The sequence below is a fragment of the Meleagris gallopavo genome, chromosome 6 (genome assembly GCF_000146605.3).
Source record: "Meleagris gallopavo isolate NT-WF06-2002-E0010 breed Aviagen turkey brand Nicholas breeding stock chromosome 6, Turkey_5.1, whole genome shotgun sequence".
Taxonomy (NCBI): domain Eukaryota; kingdom Metazoa; phylum Chordata; class Aves; order Galliformes; family Phasianidae; genus Meleagris; species Meleagris gallopavo.
The window spans coordinates 38,653,884-38,672,580 of NC_015016.2; the positions used below are offsets into that span (position 1 = coordinate 38,653,884).

Genomic DNA, 18,697 nt, shown 5'->3' on the forward strand with positions numbered 1-18,697 from the left:
TGATGTTTAAACATTACGTGGAAAGACAGATTGTAAACTAAAGCATCCTAATGCTTAGGTTTGTGAAATAATGGGAAAATGCAGAACGCACTCGCAGTCAAGGAACTGCATGCATCCTCATCCACCTGCTGATGGCATGGGGCAAAACTATCTCCAGACTACATCTTTTCATCATTTACATCTGGCTAGTAAGGATGCATCCCTTCTTCCCCAACCATGTATTCGTACTGATTAATGCAGTGCAAAGAATGGAGTGTGGTGTTTACACCAGCAATCTTAGGTCACAGACCAAACTGATATTAGCAAAAACAGTCCAGTCAGCTTTATTTTGTGTGAGACTCAGTGCTGCCATCTCACCTGCTCACTGATACGCATTATGCCCCATGTTATGGTTTGGGTTTTCTTGGTTCTTCATCAGAGGCACTAAGAATCAAAGTATCACCTTGCCAATGAAAAGCACTGAGATCTGCAGTAGTGCTCAGTTCTCGGGAGAAACTTAATACAAGCTCTCTCTCACAAAACACCTGCCAGGAATCTGCATTTCTTGGCTCAATCTATATCATAACTATTTCTCACACTGAATGGGAGCACCATCGTGCACCACAGCAAAAAAACGCTCAATTAAATTAAAAATTAATTTAAATTAATTAAATTAGGAATTTAAAAAGCCGCTCACTCACACAAAATGTATGTGCTCAAAGTCATTCATTGTACTACAGCCATTCCCTTCAGTCCTCTCCCTGGCATATATAAATCAAAGGTGGCAGTTGCAGCACTATTTCTTCTATGCCTTCCTCTCTTTTCAAATCCTTACTCCTGCACAGTTACAGAAGCTGTGATACAGTTACGTATACATATATGCGCACCTTTCAACCTAACAAGATTGGATGGATCACAGTCTATCCATGCTTTGTGAAAACATGGTAAAAGCACACCCTGGCTATACATGACTTTGCAGTGCAATCGTTAAATATACTTTACAAAACCATACAGACATTTAAAGGAAGATCTCATACCAGAAAGACCACAGCATCAAGCATACATTGAAAGCAATTCCTGAGAAAGGAAAGCTGCTGAAAGAAAAGCCAACTTTATAGGAAGTATGCATGTTTTGTCTGTTTATACATATCAGTGTTATAATTTTAATTTCTAGTAAGAAATTCTAGGGAAAAAAAATAAATGCAGAACACTTAATGAACTTAATTCCTCACAGAAGAGATTATTCACTGATACATAATACTAGGTCTATCGGTTTCTTAATCTTAACCTTAACAACTGATTCCCAGCTATTTACTTCAAAATTTCACTGCTGCTTTTTTCAGAATGTTCACAAATTTATACCCAAGACTTACCGAAAATATTCTCCAGTGAAATTTTTACCATTGTATTTCTGCTTTCATTTTGGGGTTGTCTAACATCAGAAACTTACTCTTAAGCACTTCCTCACCTACATTTTCTATGGTAATACGAGACAAGTTCCAAGGACAATGTTCAGTGTCTGAAATAGGTAATGAATACTCTGTCTAGACAGGAGACGCAGACAAGACTGTTCATCTTCTCTCAGTTCTGCCATCTGTTTACAACTTTGATAGTAAGCTGAATAATTGTAAATGTCTGCATTTTTTACATTAAAAAATATAAATTTGCTTTGTCTAAATAAGGAACAAAATTTAAAAAGCTACTAGTATCTATTTAACAGCTGGATCACTATTCTACAGATGGTTAAATGCCAGGAAAAGCCAGGGGCTATTTCACATTCTTACACAGCACATAAATACATCAGTAAGCTATAGATAACACTGTTCACGTGGCACTCACCCGGCGTAGCTTCTGCCAAAATTCAGGTCCATCCTCCATTTTTCTTAGGCTTGGTGGAATGTACCAAAAACAAACATTTGCGTACTCCGGCTAAATAAGAGAACAAGTGATTGCTTATAAAAGATAGACAACAGGACAGGAAAACATATTACAGTTCATCAACAAGTTCTGCCTTATTTGAAGATTACATTTTGAGTCCTCCTTTTCCAATTCATCTTTTGTTTCCCCCTTTTTGAAAAAAAGTTTGTAACATTGTCCATTTCTTTCCCTACTGCCAGAAAACGGAATTCTACTGGGACTCCTTCAATTCTAAAAGACATACCTACTTAATCTTGCCTTGCTAGAAATTTTCATTGGAAAAAAAGAAAAACAGTGTAAGAGAGGCATAAAAAGCTAACACATGGATTTCAAAATTCTGTTTTTCTAAGTTACTACCTTTTTTTTGTTTAAAGTGTTCTTTTCAAAATACAGATTTCCTATGATGCATTTTATACAAAACACACAAGCTCATTATTTTTGGCACTGCTTAGCATTTGCACATCCAGTCATTTTTCTACTCAGCTATGCCAATTCTCTCTTAGATCATGACATGTAGCATACTATGTGGTTATAGAGACAATGCTGGTCTTCTCAGATCCTGCTGTTTTTGTGGTGTTGGTTTTTTTTTGTTGTTGTTGTCACGATGCTTTATTTGATACATGCCATACACTGGAAAGATCTTGTCCAATGTCTAAGCAAGTCTTTCGAGCAAACACTCCACATCTCTGCTTCCCTCCTGCACAATGTTTCATTTAAACTCAGTGGAGAGTAAACTGCAAGCCTCCTGACAAGAAGAATGGATGTTCATCATACATTATAAAAGAAAGCATTTTGTTTTATGAGTTTCCATTTTGTCTAATTGAAAAAAGGCTCCCAGCAGACCATTCCAGAATCCGACTAAATTTCACACTAATTTGGAACAAGTTTTATTTTATTTTTTACCTGTACAGATAACAATAGCATGAGTAGATATGTGTTCCAATCCTATCCAATGCTACCACAACAACACTCAGTTAATCTTGACCTGTATCATTTGCAACGCAGTATTTAACTGGGTTCTAAATCACAACTTGGATTACAAACTAACACTCCCTCTGCCTCCCACACACCATTCCTCATTAGTATGGTTGAATGGAAAAAAAAAAAAATTAAAAGGAAGCTTGATAGATGGATCACACCACTGCTTCACCCCGCTGAATGCAGCTGCTCTTACAACCAAGGCAGACCCTGAATGAGGAGAGCCCACCAGCTGAGATGTGTTCTTTCATGAAAGGGCACTGGGAACTGCTCATACCATTTTCCGCCTCGCTTCAAAGAATGCATTAAATACAATTTAATCATCAAGGATAATATCGTTGTCAGCAGGAATAGAACTGCAAACCTGCCACCTGCTGTCATTGAATGAAAAAAAGCTCAGCACTTGAAGTCCCATTTCTTCCCCCAAAGTGCCTGTACTAAGTACACACAAACACAGACCCTAAAGAGGCAGTGATTTCCTCATGAACACAAGTATGAGCTGACTGTTGGAGGGTTTATTCTAAAACTGTTTAAAATCAGATGACAAGATGAAGCAGATGGCATATATTACCGCATTGCCACTGCCTATATTGCCTCCTTGATTATCTCTGTTTCCTTTCACATATCAGATACTTCAGCCCCTCTGAAAATACTGTTCATCCAAGAAAATCCCAACTACCCCCAGCTATGCTTCACTATTGCTTGTCATCTTGTCACAGTTCTCATCCAAGCAGGTAAGCAGTTATACCACCGAGGAGTTCAAGATGACACATGCACGTGTGGTATTTCCAGGCTGCAGAGCAGTTCTCATTACAGAACTTTCTCTGCGTGCGGAGGATCATCTTCCCAATATTCTTGTCTGAAGTCCAATTTCCTTTCATAAACGGCTCACTTAACTTGCCCTAGCTGACTTTCCTTAAACTCTCACCGCTTGTCCTCTTATGCTCCTGAAAACTTATTTTTAGCCCTTGATCAACCTCTTTCTCATAGCCCATAACATAGGGCTCCCTCCAATCTCATTCTCCATCCAGGTGTCCTGTTCCTGAAGGAAAGCAGTCTCTGCTCTCCCAACACCTTTCACATCTACACTAGATCTAGCCTTATTGCCAATCCCTACAATAATGGAGAAGGGAGAGTTTTTTAATGAACGTACCACTTCAGTAAACCAATCAAGTGCTGTTTCCCAACATTCTTCACTGCATATACAGTTTCCCAGTATGCACTTTCAAATCAAGCAGTTTTCAAAGTTAAAGGAAGAAGTTTAAGTTCTACAAGAAATATAGTCTTAAATATATTTTATATTTCATATTAATTCTAGCCTAACCTAGAATGCTCATTGCATCAGCAAATGTAAATCAAATCTGCATCTTAACATTTGTTGCTTTCTGTGTTCTCTCCCTGTCCAGGGTACTCACCCAGCAGCCTTTCGCATGCGTACACTTCCAACAAGGCAGATGACAGGTCTTTTTAATGCCCTCTCCCCCTTCTCCATCCCACATATTAATCTCAGTAAACAAATAGCTAGGGATAGGCTCAGAAATGGAAATCTTTAGCCCTGCTCATTCTCCCCTAAGCAAGACAATTATCAGATATTAAGCTGACAGGTTTAGCAATGATAAAAATAAACAACTTGTTAGTTTTTAGGAAGATGGTTGTAAAAACAGAATTAAAGGGGGAAAAATGGAATTCGGTGATGAAAAGTCCATTTTAGGATCAAAGTATTCTGATTCTTCTCCCAGCACACAATCCTATTTGCAAGTCTGGCAAGCACTATCTTTTTACCAGTCAGACTCTTCACTTTCATAGAAAAGCACTCCATTTAAACACCCTGAGGTAATACAGGCCCAGAAGCTATGATAATTGGCAGACTGATGGTAGGGGATACAGAACATATGTGTTCGAACACATCTGTGCATCACAGCTTACTGAATTATACATTTCAAATGTAAAGTGGCATTTGGCTAAAAAGAACAAAGCCAAACAATAGACAAGAAACCACAATAATACTATTTCAAATTCCATTTTCACTTACCTCCAAAAGAAGCTGAAATCCTTCTCTTTTCTTAATTTCTTCCACAAGATATCTGTAATCAAAAACACAGGAGTTTAAACATAGAACAATACAATACATACAGGGAAGAAAAAAGGCCTTGAACACTTTTTTTTTTACTCCTTTTCTTTCCTAAATCTCCTTGAAGAAACCACAGAGTTAAACCTCATTTCTACCTGCTGTGAAAATATAGTAACTATCAGTTCCTAGAAACAAATGAAGGCTACAGCAAACCAATGAGCACTGAGGAGAGGCCAAATTCTGCCCTCAGGCAGATTTTCAGTGGAGCCACATGGCACAAGTTGATCTATTTACATCAGGCTGTGAATTTTTCTGATGCAAGTTTCCATTTACATTTCCACAAATTCTTCAACCTCTTTTCCTCAAGTGCTGATGCTGGGCTGCTGTCTTATTCCTTGATTTACTCTTACATCCTTTGCACTACGACTATTGTCACCAGGATCCTGCAGTTTCACCCAGAATTTAAGTTCCCATCAGTTTTTCTGCTACTGTCCTTGTTCCCCATTTTATATAACAATGTGCATTTCCATTCAATGAGACAACTTCAAAATAATCCCTGGACATCCTTTTCTAACAATGCACTAAAATAGATTAAAAAAAGAAAGAGAATAAGAAAGCATTTAATAGAAAGGTCAATTTAAATTAAAGCTTTGGAACCAAACAGCATCAATTTTTTTATTTTTTTAAAACATGACCTCAACTTTGATGTTGGCAGGTATCAGTCTAGAATTCTGAAGCAAGGAGGACAGTTTGACATAGCTAGTGCTTCTCAGAATCACAGGAAGAAACCTCTGGTGAAGGGACCAGAAAGATCATCAAGTTCTAATTCCTCTGCCCTGGGCATGGTTGCCAACCATGAGATCAGGCTGCCCTGATCAACCCCCTCTTAAAACAGGTTGGCTTCTTCCATTACTGTCCCCCCACAAAATCTTTTCCAAGGAAAACTCTAAAGAAACTACCTCAAGCTCAGACAGTATTGCTGTGTCAATATATTTTTATCTTCTATACAAAGGTGCTTTCTAACAGGAATGAAATGAAGACTATCAAAGCTTCAGATTTTGTATAAGCCTGTTTTTCTGTTGCATTCATTCAGTATTTTCCTGCCCGCAGCTGCCTTGCTGGTCATCACAAAGATAATTCCTTTATTCACTACCAGAGGGAGAAAAATACTGTCAAAATAACCCCCGTGGTCCTATTTACACCCCTGAAATCTGCCTTCACAGGGACACCGCCAGCACAGCTGTATCTACAAAGCCTGAGGCGCAGCAGAAACAGGTTGGCTAAGGAGAGAGTAAACAATACTCTAGGTGGTACAACATTTTCTATACTGAGCACAGAGACTTGCCACATTGTTTATCATTAACAAGTACCGTGCATATGACTCATTATTACCTCTTAGCACACATTCCCATAAAATGATCGCTGTGACAAAGTGCCAATTCCCAGCAGCACAGCTCTATGACTTGCACTGAACTGAGCATGGCCGAGATGTTCCTCTTCATCGTAAGAAGCCTGGGATCTGAGTGTTCTCTGCCGTGACCATTCAGACCCTGCTGATTATGTTCACACTACTCTTTAGGTTGGAAGCGAGGTATACTGAAAGGCAAGCATGAGGATAGCTCATGGCTCTAGTACTGACCCCGGTGGACATCACTCATCTCTACCTGGACATTGAGCCACTGATCATTATGCTTTGGGTACAATCTTGCAATAGGTTCTTGCCCTTGAACAGTCCACACATTAAATCCATATCTTCCCATTTTGGAGAGAAAGATGTTGTGTGATCATGTCAAAGGCTAGACAGATCACACTGCTTCCCCAGTTCCCACCTTCCAACCCGTCTGATTGAGGGATGTATAAGGAACGGTTTCCTGTGACAACTGACACAAAGAAGTTGTTTAGTACTTCAGTCCTCCTTGGCTGTTTTTACCAGCCTGTCTGTATTGCTCACTGAGTGGTGGCATTCCTTCTTGGACTTTCCTTTTCTGGTTGACATACCAGTAGAAGCCTTTCTTATTCTTCTTTGCACCCTTACCAAGTTCAGTTCCAATTAGGCCTTGGCCTTACTGATCCCATTCCTCCACAGTCTAGCAGCATTATCTCAGGAAAACTGTCCCTGCTTCCACTGCCTGTGGATTTTCTTCTTCCTTTCCAGTTTGACCAGCAGATCCCAGTTCAGCCATGTGGTTTCTTGCCTTCCTTTCCTGACATCCTGCACCTGGAGATGAAGAGCTCCTGTGCACTAAGGAAAGCAGATCTCCCAGCTCTGCTCTATTCCCTCATCCTAGAGGACAGGGGGTTTTATTGGTTAGCTCCCTGAAGACCTGGAAATTGGCTTTCCCACAGTTTAGCACCCTGATTTTACTCCTTGTCCCATATCCCTCATGAGCGTGAACTCCACCACTGCATGATCACTACAGACCAGGCAGCCTTCAATCCTGATGCCAGCAATGAGTTGACTTGCATTGGTGAGCAACACGTCTAGTGCTGCATCCCCTCAGTGGAGCTATCTATTACTTGGCTCAATAATTTATCCTTGATGCATTTCAGGAGCCTTTTGGATTGCCTACAGCTCACAGTATTACTTTTCCAGCAGACATCAAGGTGGCTAATATTTCCTAGAAGGATAAGAGATTCCTGTAGCTGGAAGAAGGTGGTTTCATCAACAGGCTCTGCTTGATCAGGCAGCCTGTAGTAGACATCAACCACGAGATTGCCCCTTTGTTGCCTCACCCATAGGCTTTTGACTTGCTTGTGGTCATTCTTCAGAGACAGCTTTCCCCACTCCACTTCTTTTTTGATGTAAAGAGCAATGTCACCTCCTCCTTTCTCACCTGCCTCTTCCTAACAGCTTGTAGCCATTGATAGCTACAGTCCAGTCACGGGAATCATCCTAGCAGGTTTCAATGACAGCAACTATATCATGATTTTCTAGTAGCATGGTGGCTTCCAAATCCATGCATTTGCGTAGAGGCACTTCAGCTGGGTAACCAGCCTTGTCAACTTCTTGGTAGATAACTCTTTTGAATTATTTCCCTTCAGTCTAGTCTTGTCTTCTCCTATTGCCTCAGTTACACCTGGCTCAATGTCGTAAGACTTCAGTTGCGCTGCAGTGTTGACAGCACATCTCAGGGCAGCAGGCTAAGAGCCTCCACTAGCACCCTGTCCCTCTAACCTAGTTATGTCATCCTATATCTCATCATAGGCAGGCTTGCTATTACTTCCCTCCCCCTTTAAATCTAGTTTAAAGCTCTGCCAATGAGCCCTGCTGGTCTGAGTCTGTAATTCATTTGATGGCAGTGGAGCAATTTACTCTGCATCTTTCCATGGCTGACAGTGGAATTTTGTTATCACATCACATTTGCAGAAAGTCAGAAGAGCTTGAATCTCAGTGAGGACTGGCATGCACAGAGAAGTGCTATTTGCCATGATTAAACCTTATGGAAAGTGAGGGGTGGGAATCTTCAGTGAAAGTAGACATACATCTGTTAAAAGTAGGTGTCATTAAAAGAAGAAAAAGGCAGAAAAACTGCAATATGCTGAAACAGAGTGCAGAGTTGGGTAGAATTATATCTAATATATTAGGGTTATCCATTATATAGAAAACATGGCTCACCTTTATACCAAGAAGAAATTAATGGAATAGCCAATAAGTAAAATTTGATGCAACAGAAATACATGACTGCAATTACCTTAAAACCTTTGCAGTTCTAGCTATCCACAGAAAACAAATCTTGCTCTCAAGTTGTGCAGCCAATGTATCAATTCCAGAATTAATCCGGGTCTGTATTAAAAATACTGAAATACTATCTTAGGAATAGCAAAGTAAAATCCACTGTAACAAATCAGGATAAAGACTGCACAGCTGTTGGGTAGTTAAGAAACCTGGCATTGTGCCCAGTAAACCTGATGTCTCAGCTGCAAAGTGCCCTATACATGCAAACTCAAGATAGCAACGCAGTTACTATAAAGAATATACTTCATCAGATAATGACTAAAAATTAATTTTCTTCTTAAAGCAACAGAAAAATAAGAAACAAAACAAATGCCAGTCACTCATTAGAAGTGAACTCAGCTTAGAAGCTGAATCCTAACATTTAAAGAAAATATTTATCCAAGAAGTCATTAATCACTCTACACTTCTTGTGACTTTGACCAGTGACCTTCATAAGGCTGAGTTCTCCTACTGATAATGCAATTAATTACAGACTCTGTACAGACGTAGATCAGTACAATGTTTCAGAACAAATACAAGGTGCAATCTAATCAGAAGATTTTAAGGGCATATAATCAGTAAAATAATTAGTGGCTTTGAAGAAATCAGAATAAGGCCAGAGCTCAACTGGGCTTTTCTAGTTTTGATTCTCTCTTTACTCCTTCCTAATCCACTCTGGGTTTAAGTCATGAATGCTTCAACTTCTCCTTTAAGTGACTTTAGAGGAATAGTGTCACTTTAACAATTTTCAGTAAACATTAAGTTCTATTAAACTTGGTGGCTTATATTAAAAAATAAAATGGCAATATGATATGGATGACTGCCTTTCAATACTAATGATTTGCATTACAGTAATGCATAGGTAGTCCAGGAGTGGGTGAAGATTCCAATACAGTTCATTCTGTGCACATTCTGAATAATCACAGTTCTTTAAGTGAATTGTTTTTAATGGGCCATTATGTTATTTCAATATTATCTCTTCTATTAGAAGAAAAAACAACTGGTGTATAGGAGTTTATTCCTGAGACATCACCATTTTAGAAACACCTTCCAGCAAGAATTTCATGGATTTCAGATGTGAAATCCAGTTCTGTAAGACCAAAAAGTAGTAAAATTGGAAAGAAGAAAAATAAACACTAACCACCACAAAAGAAAGACATTTCAGCTCCTAACTGGACATACTATAAGCATTAAGAATTTCATTAAACCTATGAAAGAAAAGCAAGCATGCATTACCTCAAAAAAAAGACTGCCTCTGTCTTCATATAGCTCTACTACTTCCTAACATTAGCAGCATCCTTGTACAAATTTCCCCACAAACAAATTGGCATTCTGTGTTTTCTCAGTCATGAGGAATTAAGTGGACAGAAAAATGGCAAGTTTACTTCTTGCTAGACACAGCTCAGAACCTGGCACAGTGCTCCTTTTACATTAATACCAGAACATACAGTTACGAGTTAGAAGAAGGAGGGAACACTGGTAAGTATTGTCCTAGATTGTATATCATAAACATTGAACAACATAGATTGATAGATTAATTCATTTTTTTTAAACCAACACCTATCCCTATTTTAACAAGGAATAATTACTATTAAATATTTTAGCAAATTTAATCGCACTAGTTATTATTGCTATTGCTACTAGTTTGTTCTTCATGTTATGTAGAAACAAAAGGAGGAAAAAAGTAACAGTTTGGTCTGTTCTAAGTCAGCACTGTCAGCATTTCAGACAGTCAATGAAACAGACTATTCAAAAATCTGAGGAGGTACCTAGCCAAAGCCAGTGCTCTGTTCACTCTCTCCTCAAGGCCTGTGGTTCCCAATGCTTTCCACATGAGCCAGAATTTGAATGCATCTGGACGTCTGCTGCACTGAATGGACTTGTCACCAGTGTCATAGCTGACATCATAGAACTTGTCCTGCTGGAACAGGTACGCAGCCTTGGCAGAGTAACACTTCTTCAGGAGGCCCTATTGGAAACACAATAGAGGTTTAGATAAGAAAGTATTAAAACTTGTTATTCTCACAAGCCAATCCCTTTTCCCTGTCTGAACCAACCGTTCTGCTAAAAAAAGAAAAGTGCATGTGCACCATTCACCGCCAGTTATGTTTTAGAACGCTGGATTAGCCTGAACCCACTAAAGTCAATGCTGGCCACATTGCAGGTTGCAGAGCAGCAATTCTGCCTCAAATATCAAGAAATAGCAGGTGTGAGTACCATAGAAACAGCTGCCTAAAGACAAACATATTGGGAAGACAGAGAAAGAAAAGCCTGTGTCCACCGCTATAGCCTGTAGGTCAAAAGAACAGACTGAGGAGTTTCTTACACTTTCACAAATGGCTCAATATATTTCTTCTTTCCTTAAAGGCCAAAGAACTTTACACATGGCACAGTTAGTTGTGTGAAGAATGTTTTAGCCCCAAACCAAAAGATTCAGCTTTTAGCAGTAGATGGCTTCTGTGTATCTTGCATTTGTTATCTGACTGATTCAGTGGAAATACCAGTGAGTGTAATGCCAATTTCTGTCTCCATTCACAGATCAGACAATTTGAAAATAGCAAGTACTTTAGTGTACCTTAATTAAGGATTACTAATGAAATTATTTTTAGTCAGCAGTCTCCAGCCTCCAACTTCTAAGAAGCTGTCTAGGCAGAGATGACCAGCAGAAAACAGACAAAAACGAGTACCGTGGCAAAGAACAGAGACAAGAAAACAAAGAGGGTGTTATAGGTTTAAGATGAGGGGGAGGAAAAGGGGCAAAGGAGTGGCTATTGACTGAAGAAAGAAAAGTAGAGAGAAGAGCTAGCAAAAGGGAAGTTAGAAGGTCAGAGATGACAATGGCCCTACCAGAACCCCAGGAGACAGGCAGGGTCATAGATTTGTCAGGGATATTACATGTGGGTGAATAGAAACATCTCTAAAATAATACTAGAATAGAAATTCAGGTGAGGTTAAAAACATGGCTACAGCATCTGACTGAATTCAGATGTCTATGTAAGAGAACCAGAAATCCTCCATACAACAGAGAACAATAATCAGTAAGGGCACAACATGGCAAAAGACGCTTTGCTATTTAGCAAACACCATAATTCATTTTTTAATTGTGCATCACCCCTCAGTTTGAATCAACTGAACCATTTTCAGCCACTTCTCTGCAAGTCTGTATTTCAAATGGTGGTAGCTGACATCACTTTTAAAGAAAGAGGTAGTTTTTAATTTATTTGCAATACACTGCTGGTAACTTTGGAAGTAGTAAAAAGATTCAAGACAAAGAACTCCAAAAATACATGAAAATTAGAAATATTCAATTGGCATATACAGAATAATCTCCTTCTGACCCTGTTTTTCAATTCCCTGTCAATACTTTAAAAAAACAAAAAAACAAAACAAAAGAAACCCTGCATGTCTATTTGAATAGCATAAAGGGAGAAAAACAACATGAATTCTTCTCCACTGCTTCTGCAGGGATTCAACTTTCTGTTATTGTCCTACTCTCCTGGTGCTCCCAAAACTGACAGGACATGCTGGTGTGATGGTCTTTTTCTATCTGTTTATCTTACTACTAATAAAACACACTCAAGAAATCCTGCTGCTCTCTCCAAAGAGAAATAGTTACATCCCTGAAATATCACTGCACCAGATAGGAGAAAGAACAAAAATTAATGTCTTGTGGAAGGGAAAGGGAATATGCCAGACCAATGCAAGAAGCAAGGTGGAAGAGCAAGGGAAAAGTTGCAGGATAGGGTATAGGACTGAAGAGAAAAAAAAAAAGAAAAAAATACCAAGACAAGTTTTCTGTTCAAGAAAGCAGCTACTCTGTGATCACTGTTGATGCAAAAGTAAAAAGCTCAAACATGCAGAGCACTTTAAATGTTATCTGTGTTTTCCCAGTCAAATGAAGGAAAAGTATAGAAGAATGAAAGAAAACATATGCTAACTCAACACTGTCATTCCCAAGATGACCTCCATGACTGTCCACACAGCAACTGAGTTGCTACATCAGCTCAGAAGAATCTCAAACATTTCATTAGAACTGACTTATTTGCAAGTTTGAGATTCTTCCTTCCTTCAGCATCTTTTATCTGTTTCTGCCCTTTGATCAGAACTAATTATAGTGCTGTCTTATACTGAGGCTTTTAAAAGTTTCAGAAAAAGGAAATGTACTTTCATAAAGGCCCTAATCCACAATAAGTTGCTAAAAGTTTTTGGTTTTGATTAAGTCTATAGATAGTTGTTACATGTTATAATTAATGGCAAATAAAGTTATTGATACCAAAACCAATACATAAAAGCTCCAGTTCCTTACAGTACATAATTCAAAACATTTTTCCTCATTGAACACACTTATCTACATCTTCTGATCTCTTTCCATTTCCGTTGCCAGTAATAAGTAAATTTGAATTTTATTAACACAACATGAATAGGTTTTTCTCCCAAGACAAATATCTTCCTGATTTCATTCATCTAAAGCAAGAAGGACAATCTTTTGAATGGCATACTTGAAAATTATCAAAAGCAGTGCACTACAAAAGGCCATCCCTGTAATTCACTTCAAGAGGTGAGAACGAGCTCTCAGTGGTATCAAACCCCAAATAGACATCATGGGAAACAGAGTGCTTCCTGCAGCTGCTCCAGAAAAAATAAAAAATAAAAAAAAAAAAAAATCAGTGAATTAGGTATCTTTGTGACACTGCTAATGATGTGGAAGACATTACACTGTAGGTATGTCTAGCAGAATCAGTAACATTCTGTGCTAAACTGGGACTTCATTAGCTACATTCTTTTAGATTTTATTTTTAAGCAATAAGTGAAAATTCTGTTCATTCCCCAGAATGGATGACTAATTATCTAACCTAGATCTGAAGAGTCACAGAGCTTTGGCATTTGTGATGAACATTAGTTATCTATATACATGATAATAATCATGTTTATATAGATTACAGAAAGGATCCAAAGACCTGGAGGACTTTATTTGGAGTAACTGAGGTTTTAAGGGATTATGCACAACCTCAGGCTGATTCATAGCATTTTAAGAACATACAAGAACAAAGTACACTCACTAAATTTTCAGAGTATCAGTCCCTCTAGCTCTGTGTTTAAACAATCATTGCAATTCATACCAGAGCAATACAAGTCTGTTCTGAGAAAGTATATCTTGTCACAAAAGTGATGAAAGTTATTCAGGTTATGGCAGTGAAGAAGTGATAGCTGTGCATTTCTTGAGTGATTTAAGCACTGAGAAATTATTGTCATTGATCTGATCCCTTTCAGAGTACTAACCAATCTCTCTTTCCCCTTGATGAAAACACTTCTTTCTTCTAATCAAGTCAAACACGTTATTTCTTTTTTTTTTTTTTTAATCTGTCTTCTTTGGAAACTACTCCAATTTTGCTTCATGAAGGCTGGAAGATTTCCTTACTCAACATTTCCCTGTAGATTGTTTTTAAAAAGTCTGTATAGGAATGTAAATACTGCATTTCATTCTAATAATCTAGCTGCAATGTCTTCAGATTATCAGCACTGCTAAAGTACATAGCTTCACTGATGCTACGGGGCAAAAAAGAAAAAACATAATAGTGATAATAATAATATATAACCAGACCAGTCTCTATTGATGTTGCTAGTAGGAAAATAGAATAATCTGATAGAGTAGTAACATCCTATCTCAAGATCATGAAGATCATCTGTTGAAACAAAGTAGAATACCAAGCCTGGTCTTTACATTAAAAAAGAAAAAGACCTGAAAGGCTTTATTTGTCCACTTAAAATCATCCAATTCCAATGCTAATAGTATCTTCAGTTTCCAAATGGACCTTTAATCAAATGGGCAGTCAAGCCAACAAAACTTCCTTAATGAAGCCTTCAAAGGGAACTAAGGCTTGATACAAAAGCAGCACTTAATGTCAGTGCTTAACATTTTGCTGGTCTGACTTCCCGAAGAATTCATCATTTCAGAAACTAACCTCTTGAGGCTACTTGAACATTTATTAACAGAGCAATTTGTGCTAAACTCTTCCAGCTCCCACCTCAGCATCCTACTCATAGAGCGAGGGGATTATGTTCATATTTATATGTTGACTTCATCTGTGACAATAGACATATAAGTAATTAAGGAGCAGTAGAAAAGGATTCAAAATAAGAACTGGAAACACATATCCTTCCCTATTCATACCAGTGTGCAAATAGCATTTTTAATGGTAAAAAAAAGAGACTGGATCCAACTCCCTGCTCTGGATTTGGTATAGAGGGGATCAAAGTGAAGCAAGGCCCTTCTGGTGAAGTGTCTTAAACATGCATTTCATTTTTCTTAGTGACTGATAAGAAAGTACTCCAAATTATCACACACTCATGTTTGCATACAAGGTTTGCGCTGCTTCATATACAGAATGCTTAAATGCCACTTTTCAAGGAGTCAAACACACTAAGACCCTTTCTTCCATTTTCCAGACCAAGTCACATTGTACTATAGAAGCTGACTGTACAATCAGTAACACTTTTGCTATTTCACCTCTCAACTGCCTGGAATTGATCCTTGCAAGTACTTCTGACACAACACTGCATAGCTGTGATTTAGAAGTTGAATAGGAGTGCTCTAGCAGGTATTACACTCTATGCAAGAATACAAAGGCTATCAAAGTCCTGGAGTTGGAATAATGTTTGTAAAGAGACTCTGAGTGCCAAGGCTGGTAAAATATTTAATTTCTCTCCATTTCTTTCCTCTCTCTTCCAGAGAAGTTTCCAGTATGCAGCCTAAGTAGTGTAATCATTACCTGAGGCTACATCTATCTATGTATTGGGCCTAATTAGTTAAAAATACAGTGCTGACTTCTTCCAAAGCCTGCAACTTAGAGACTACATTAACCTTAGTCAATAACTTTATTATGCTGCTTTTTCAGTCTGGAATAAAGATAAAGTGATGGACAGGTAGTCCTGGAACTTGTTATCCCCTTTAATTCCATAGACCCCAGCCTAAGGAAATGAAGAGTCACGTCTTGTTCTTCTATCATGTCTTGTCCACAACTTGGAATTAACTGCTCCAAGAGAGCACTGATTAGTATTTATGCCCTTTAGACCTCATCTGTTCTTACTATCAAGAGTTAGTAATCAGTTACATGGACAGATAACTCACAGCTGAATAGAAACCATCAGCTGTTTTGATAGAGACTTTTAAAACTAATTTACATGACCACAAAACAGTGATGCAAATGTCAGGGACTTCATATCCTCATGATGTTCAGTCATTGATAAAGCCAAGCACAAGCTAAAACTCTCATGGTAGACAATGTACATAAGTTTTTTCAGGGCTGAATTTGTAGTGGTACTTTAAATAACCATTTACTGTTTTCTTTATTGAGATAGAAGAATTCCATAAAGACACATCACACTGCAGACTCAAGTCATTTTTGCAACACTTGGCAGAGTTTTCTTTGCTTGCTAGGTCTTTTAACTACTCATAGTTTTTGGAATGCCTAAATCACCCTAGTGTTGAAGAGAAAAACTAGTCGATTTGAGGAAAAAAAGGCTCAGCATCTTTGACTGCATATCCTCCTACAACTATCCTTCTACTTTCTCACTCTGGTAAACCCATGTAAGAAGATGCAAAGAGTAGTTCTGTGTAGATGGCACTCTAACAATGACACAGTACTAATGCAGTCCCAATGACTATGGCTATTCTAAAGACTTTGACAAGCTTGGTGGTCAAGCACTGCAGACCCATCTGACAAAATACTCAATCCTGAATGTAAATCATATACAGAAGCTAACTAGGAAGGGCACCAATTGCAAAGTTTGACCAGTGATGTGTACAGTGACTTGTATCTGAATGGTCCTACTCTCTTTATTAATTTCTTAGTGAAATTGAAAATAGTATCAGTTAACATCATTCAGCCTTTGCACTGCAGTGTAGTAAAGTTGACTAACAATTGTTTTCTTTTTATCTCCACTTCCACATTACAGCAATGACATTCTACTACATTTAAAAAGGAGAAGAAAGAAAAAAGGCAGAAGGACTTACAGAGTTGTCTTTCACCAGAAGAGCACAGCACTGAATTCCTGCCAACAGCATTTTGTGGGGATTCCAGGCAACAGAATCTGCCCTATAAATTTACAAAAGGAAAAAGAGGAGAAGGCACAGAAATTGCACCTATAATCATTGGTACCAGAGTCAAAAATGCCTAAATGCATTCTAAGTAGATAAATAGGATTTTCCTTCCCCCACCCACATGTAAGTAATAATAGTACATATTTTGGAAAACACAGCTTTCATGGAGGCCATTAGGCCACATTCATCCATGTCAGTCCCTGATAAGAATGACCATGAACTAAAACTGCCTTACCTTTGGATACCATGAAGAAGTCTGCGATGCTTTCTCGATATCAAAGCTGAGCCACCCCAAGAAGCCTGTTGGAAAATTTAGAGAGCCAAGGCAATGTTATTTTTATAAAGTACTTAGTGCTCTCCAATAATGCTTCATTTAGTTATTTGTTGCCAGGTTTTGTCACATTTTAAATTTAGTTTACTACATGGTCAATGGGCTAAATTTTGCCTTCAGCCTCACCAACTGAGAAGATAGATAACTGCTTGGAGTTATGCCTAAGATAGAGGAGCTGGTGTTTTTTTTCTAGAACATGAAGCACAAGCTACATTGCCCTTTCTGTATAAGCAAGGGCTTCTGCATAACTATGTCCATTCCAGAATCAGAGATGTTTCCAACTCTCCTGCCTAAGCAATGAGAGAAGAAAGCCCCATTTTGTACATCTTTGCCCTGCTCGTATCTCATTTGTGAGAAATTCTCACAAATCAGAGAATAACAACCTCTGCCAACTGCAAAGCCCAGGCTCAGATACTCCATAGAGTTTTTATGTGAAAAGTGAAGTCTGCAAGAGCAGCATTTCTGTGACCAGTAATCCAACTGATGTTAAAATAGTGTAGCAATCACCACGTCCATCTCAGGTCAACTAAGAACTAGGAACGTGGTCTAAGCATCAGTGAGCATCATTCTCTGTAGTGAGTAACTCTCCACTGAAACTCTTTTATCCTGTTATCTATTCCAGATGCTTATCTTTGAGTGACACCTCTTGAAGATGTCTCTCTCCATGCACTGCAGAAGGAGCCTAAACAACAAGCGTATATTACACTTAACTTCTGGACACTTCAAGTTAAAGAAGGTGACTCTCATCTGTGAATTCAGAAAGGACCAGATATCACCTACCAGCTGCAGTAGATCTCCAGTTCTCAAACAACATTTATCTAAGGGGTCAGAGTATGTCACACACTGTATTTGAGAAATTATACTAAATTTAAAAAAAGAATTATCAGCATTTATGAAGAAAGAATCCACATATAGCTTCCTGTGAAGTAAGCAACACTCCTCAGAGATGCAGAGGAGGCATCAGTCCACAAAACATCCAGATTCAGCTTATTGTAAAAAAAAAAAAAAAAAAAAACAACAACAACAAAAAACACACAACACCAAAAAAAAACCAAAAAAACCCACACAACACACATATATTTTGGGTTAATGAAGAAAAAAAATCACCACTGTGAAGATTCTTGATTTAAATATGGTGAACTCATGCTTGCTTGGCTTTGGGTATTTTTGGGGGTGCATGAGTTTTTTGTATCTTTGCTTAGGTTTTTCTTTATTGCTTGAAAAACAGCTGTGAGAGCTAATCTGTGAATCGTTAGCTTCACATGCTATGTATTAGGAGTAAGACCTGCTGTCTCTGGGAAGCAAGAACAGTGAAGACTCACAAGGGAAATGAATGGTTAATAACTTGTCCTAATTCATGCAGATCATTAGTTCTCATTAATGCAGTACACAAACACCACATCATATTTTATGTTGTCATGCTCACAACATTCTTGCTGAGAAAAGGGCTGTTGTTCTATCTATATCTACAATATAAGAGAGGAAATTGTTTGTCTCAAACTCCACATTATACCTGCAGCAGAACCATGACTTAAAATTGGATTGCCCCAGCCAAGATGATCTTCCTATTTACTGACAGATTTTGCTCTTCTTTTTAAAAAAAGA

General features: G+C 38.2%; 1 protein-coding gene and 1 long non-coding RNA gene across 2 annotated transcripts in view; one reads left to right on the forward strand and one right to left on the reverse strand.

The window, feature by feature from the left end:
- Nucleotides 1-18,697, reverse strand: part of GADL1 (glutamate decarboxylase like 1) — an 83,044-nt gene that overhangs the window by 29,933 nt on the left and 34,414 nt on the right. Inside the window, exons 10-14 of the mRNA XM_010712892.3 lie at nucleotides 16,997-17,061; nucleotides 16,675-16,756; nucleotides 10,430-10,629; nucleotides 4,907-4,958; nucleotides 1,819-1,908 (exon numbers count right to left, since the gene is read on the reverse strand). Of these exons, the coding sequence (XP_010711194.1) occupies nucleotides 1,819-1,908; nucleotides 4,907-4,958; nucleotides 10,430-10,629; nucleotides 16,675-16,756; nucleotides 16,997-17,061 (489 nt within the window). The remainder of the gene's footprint in view (nucleotides 1-1,818; nucleotides 1,909-4,906; nucleotides 4,959-10,429; nucleotides 10,630-16,674; nucleotides 16,757-16,996; nucleotides 17,062-18,697) is intronic.
- LOC109368271 lies at nucleotides 16,763-18,123 on the forward strand. Its single transcript, XR_002116157.1, has 2 exons — nucleotides 16,763-16,884; nucleotides 17,715-18,123. It is a non-coding gene; the product is annotated as an uncharacterized LOC109368271 (long non-coding RNA).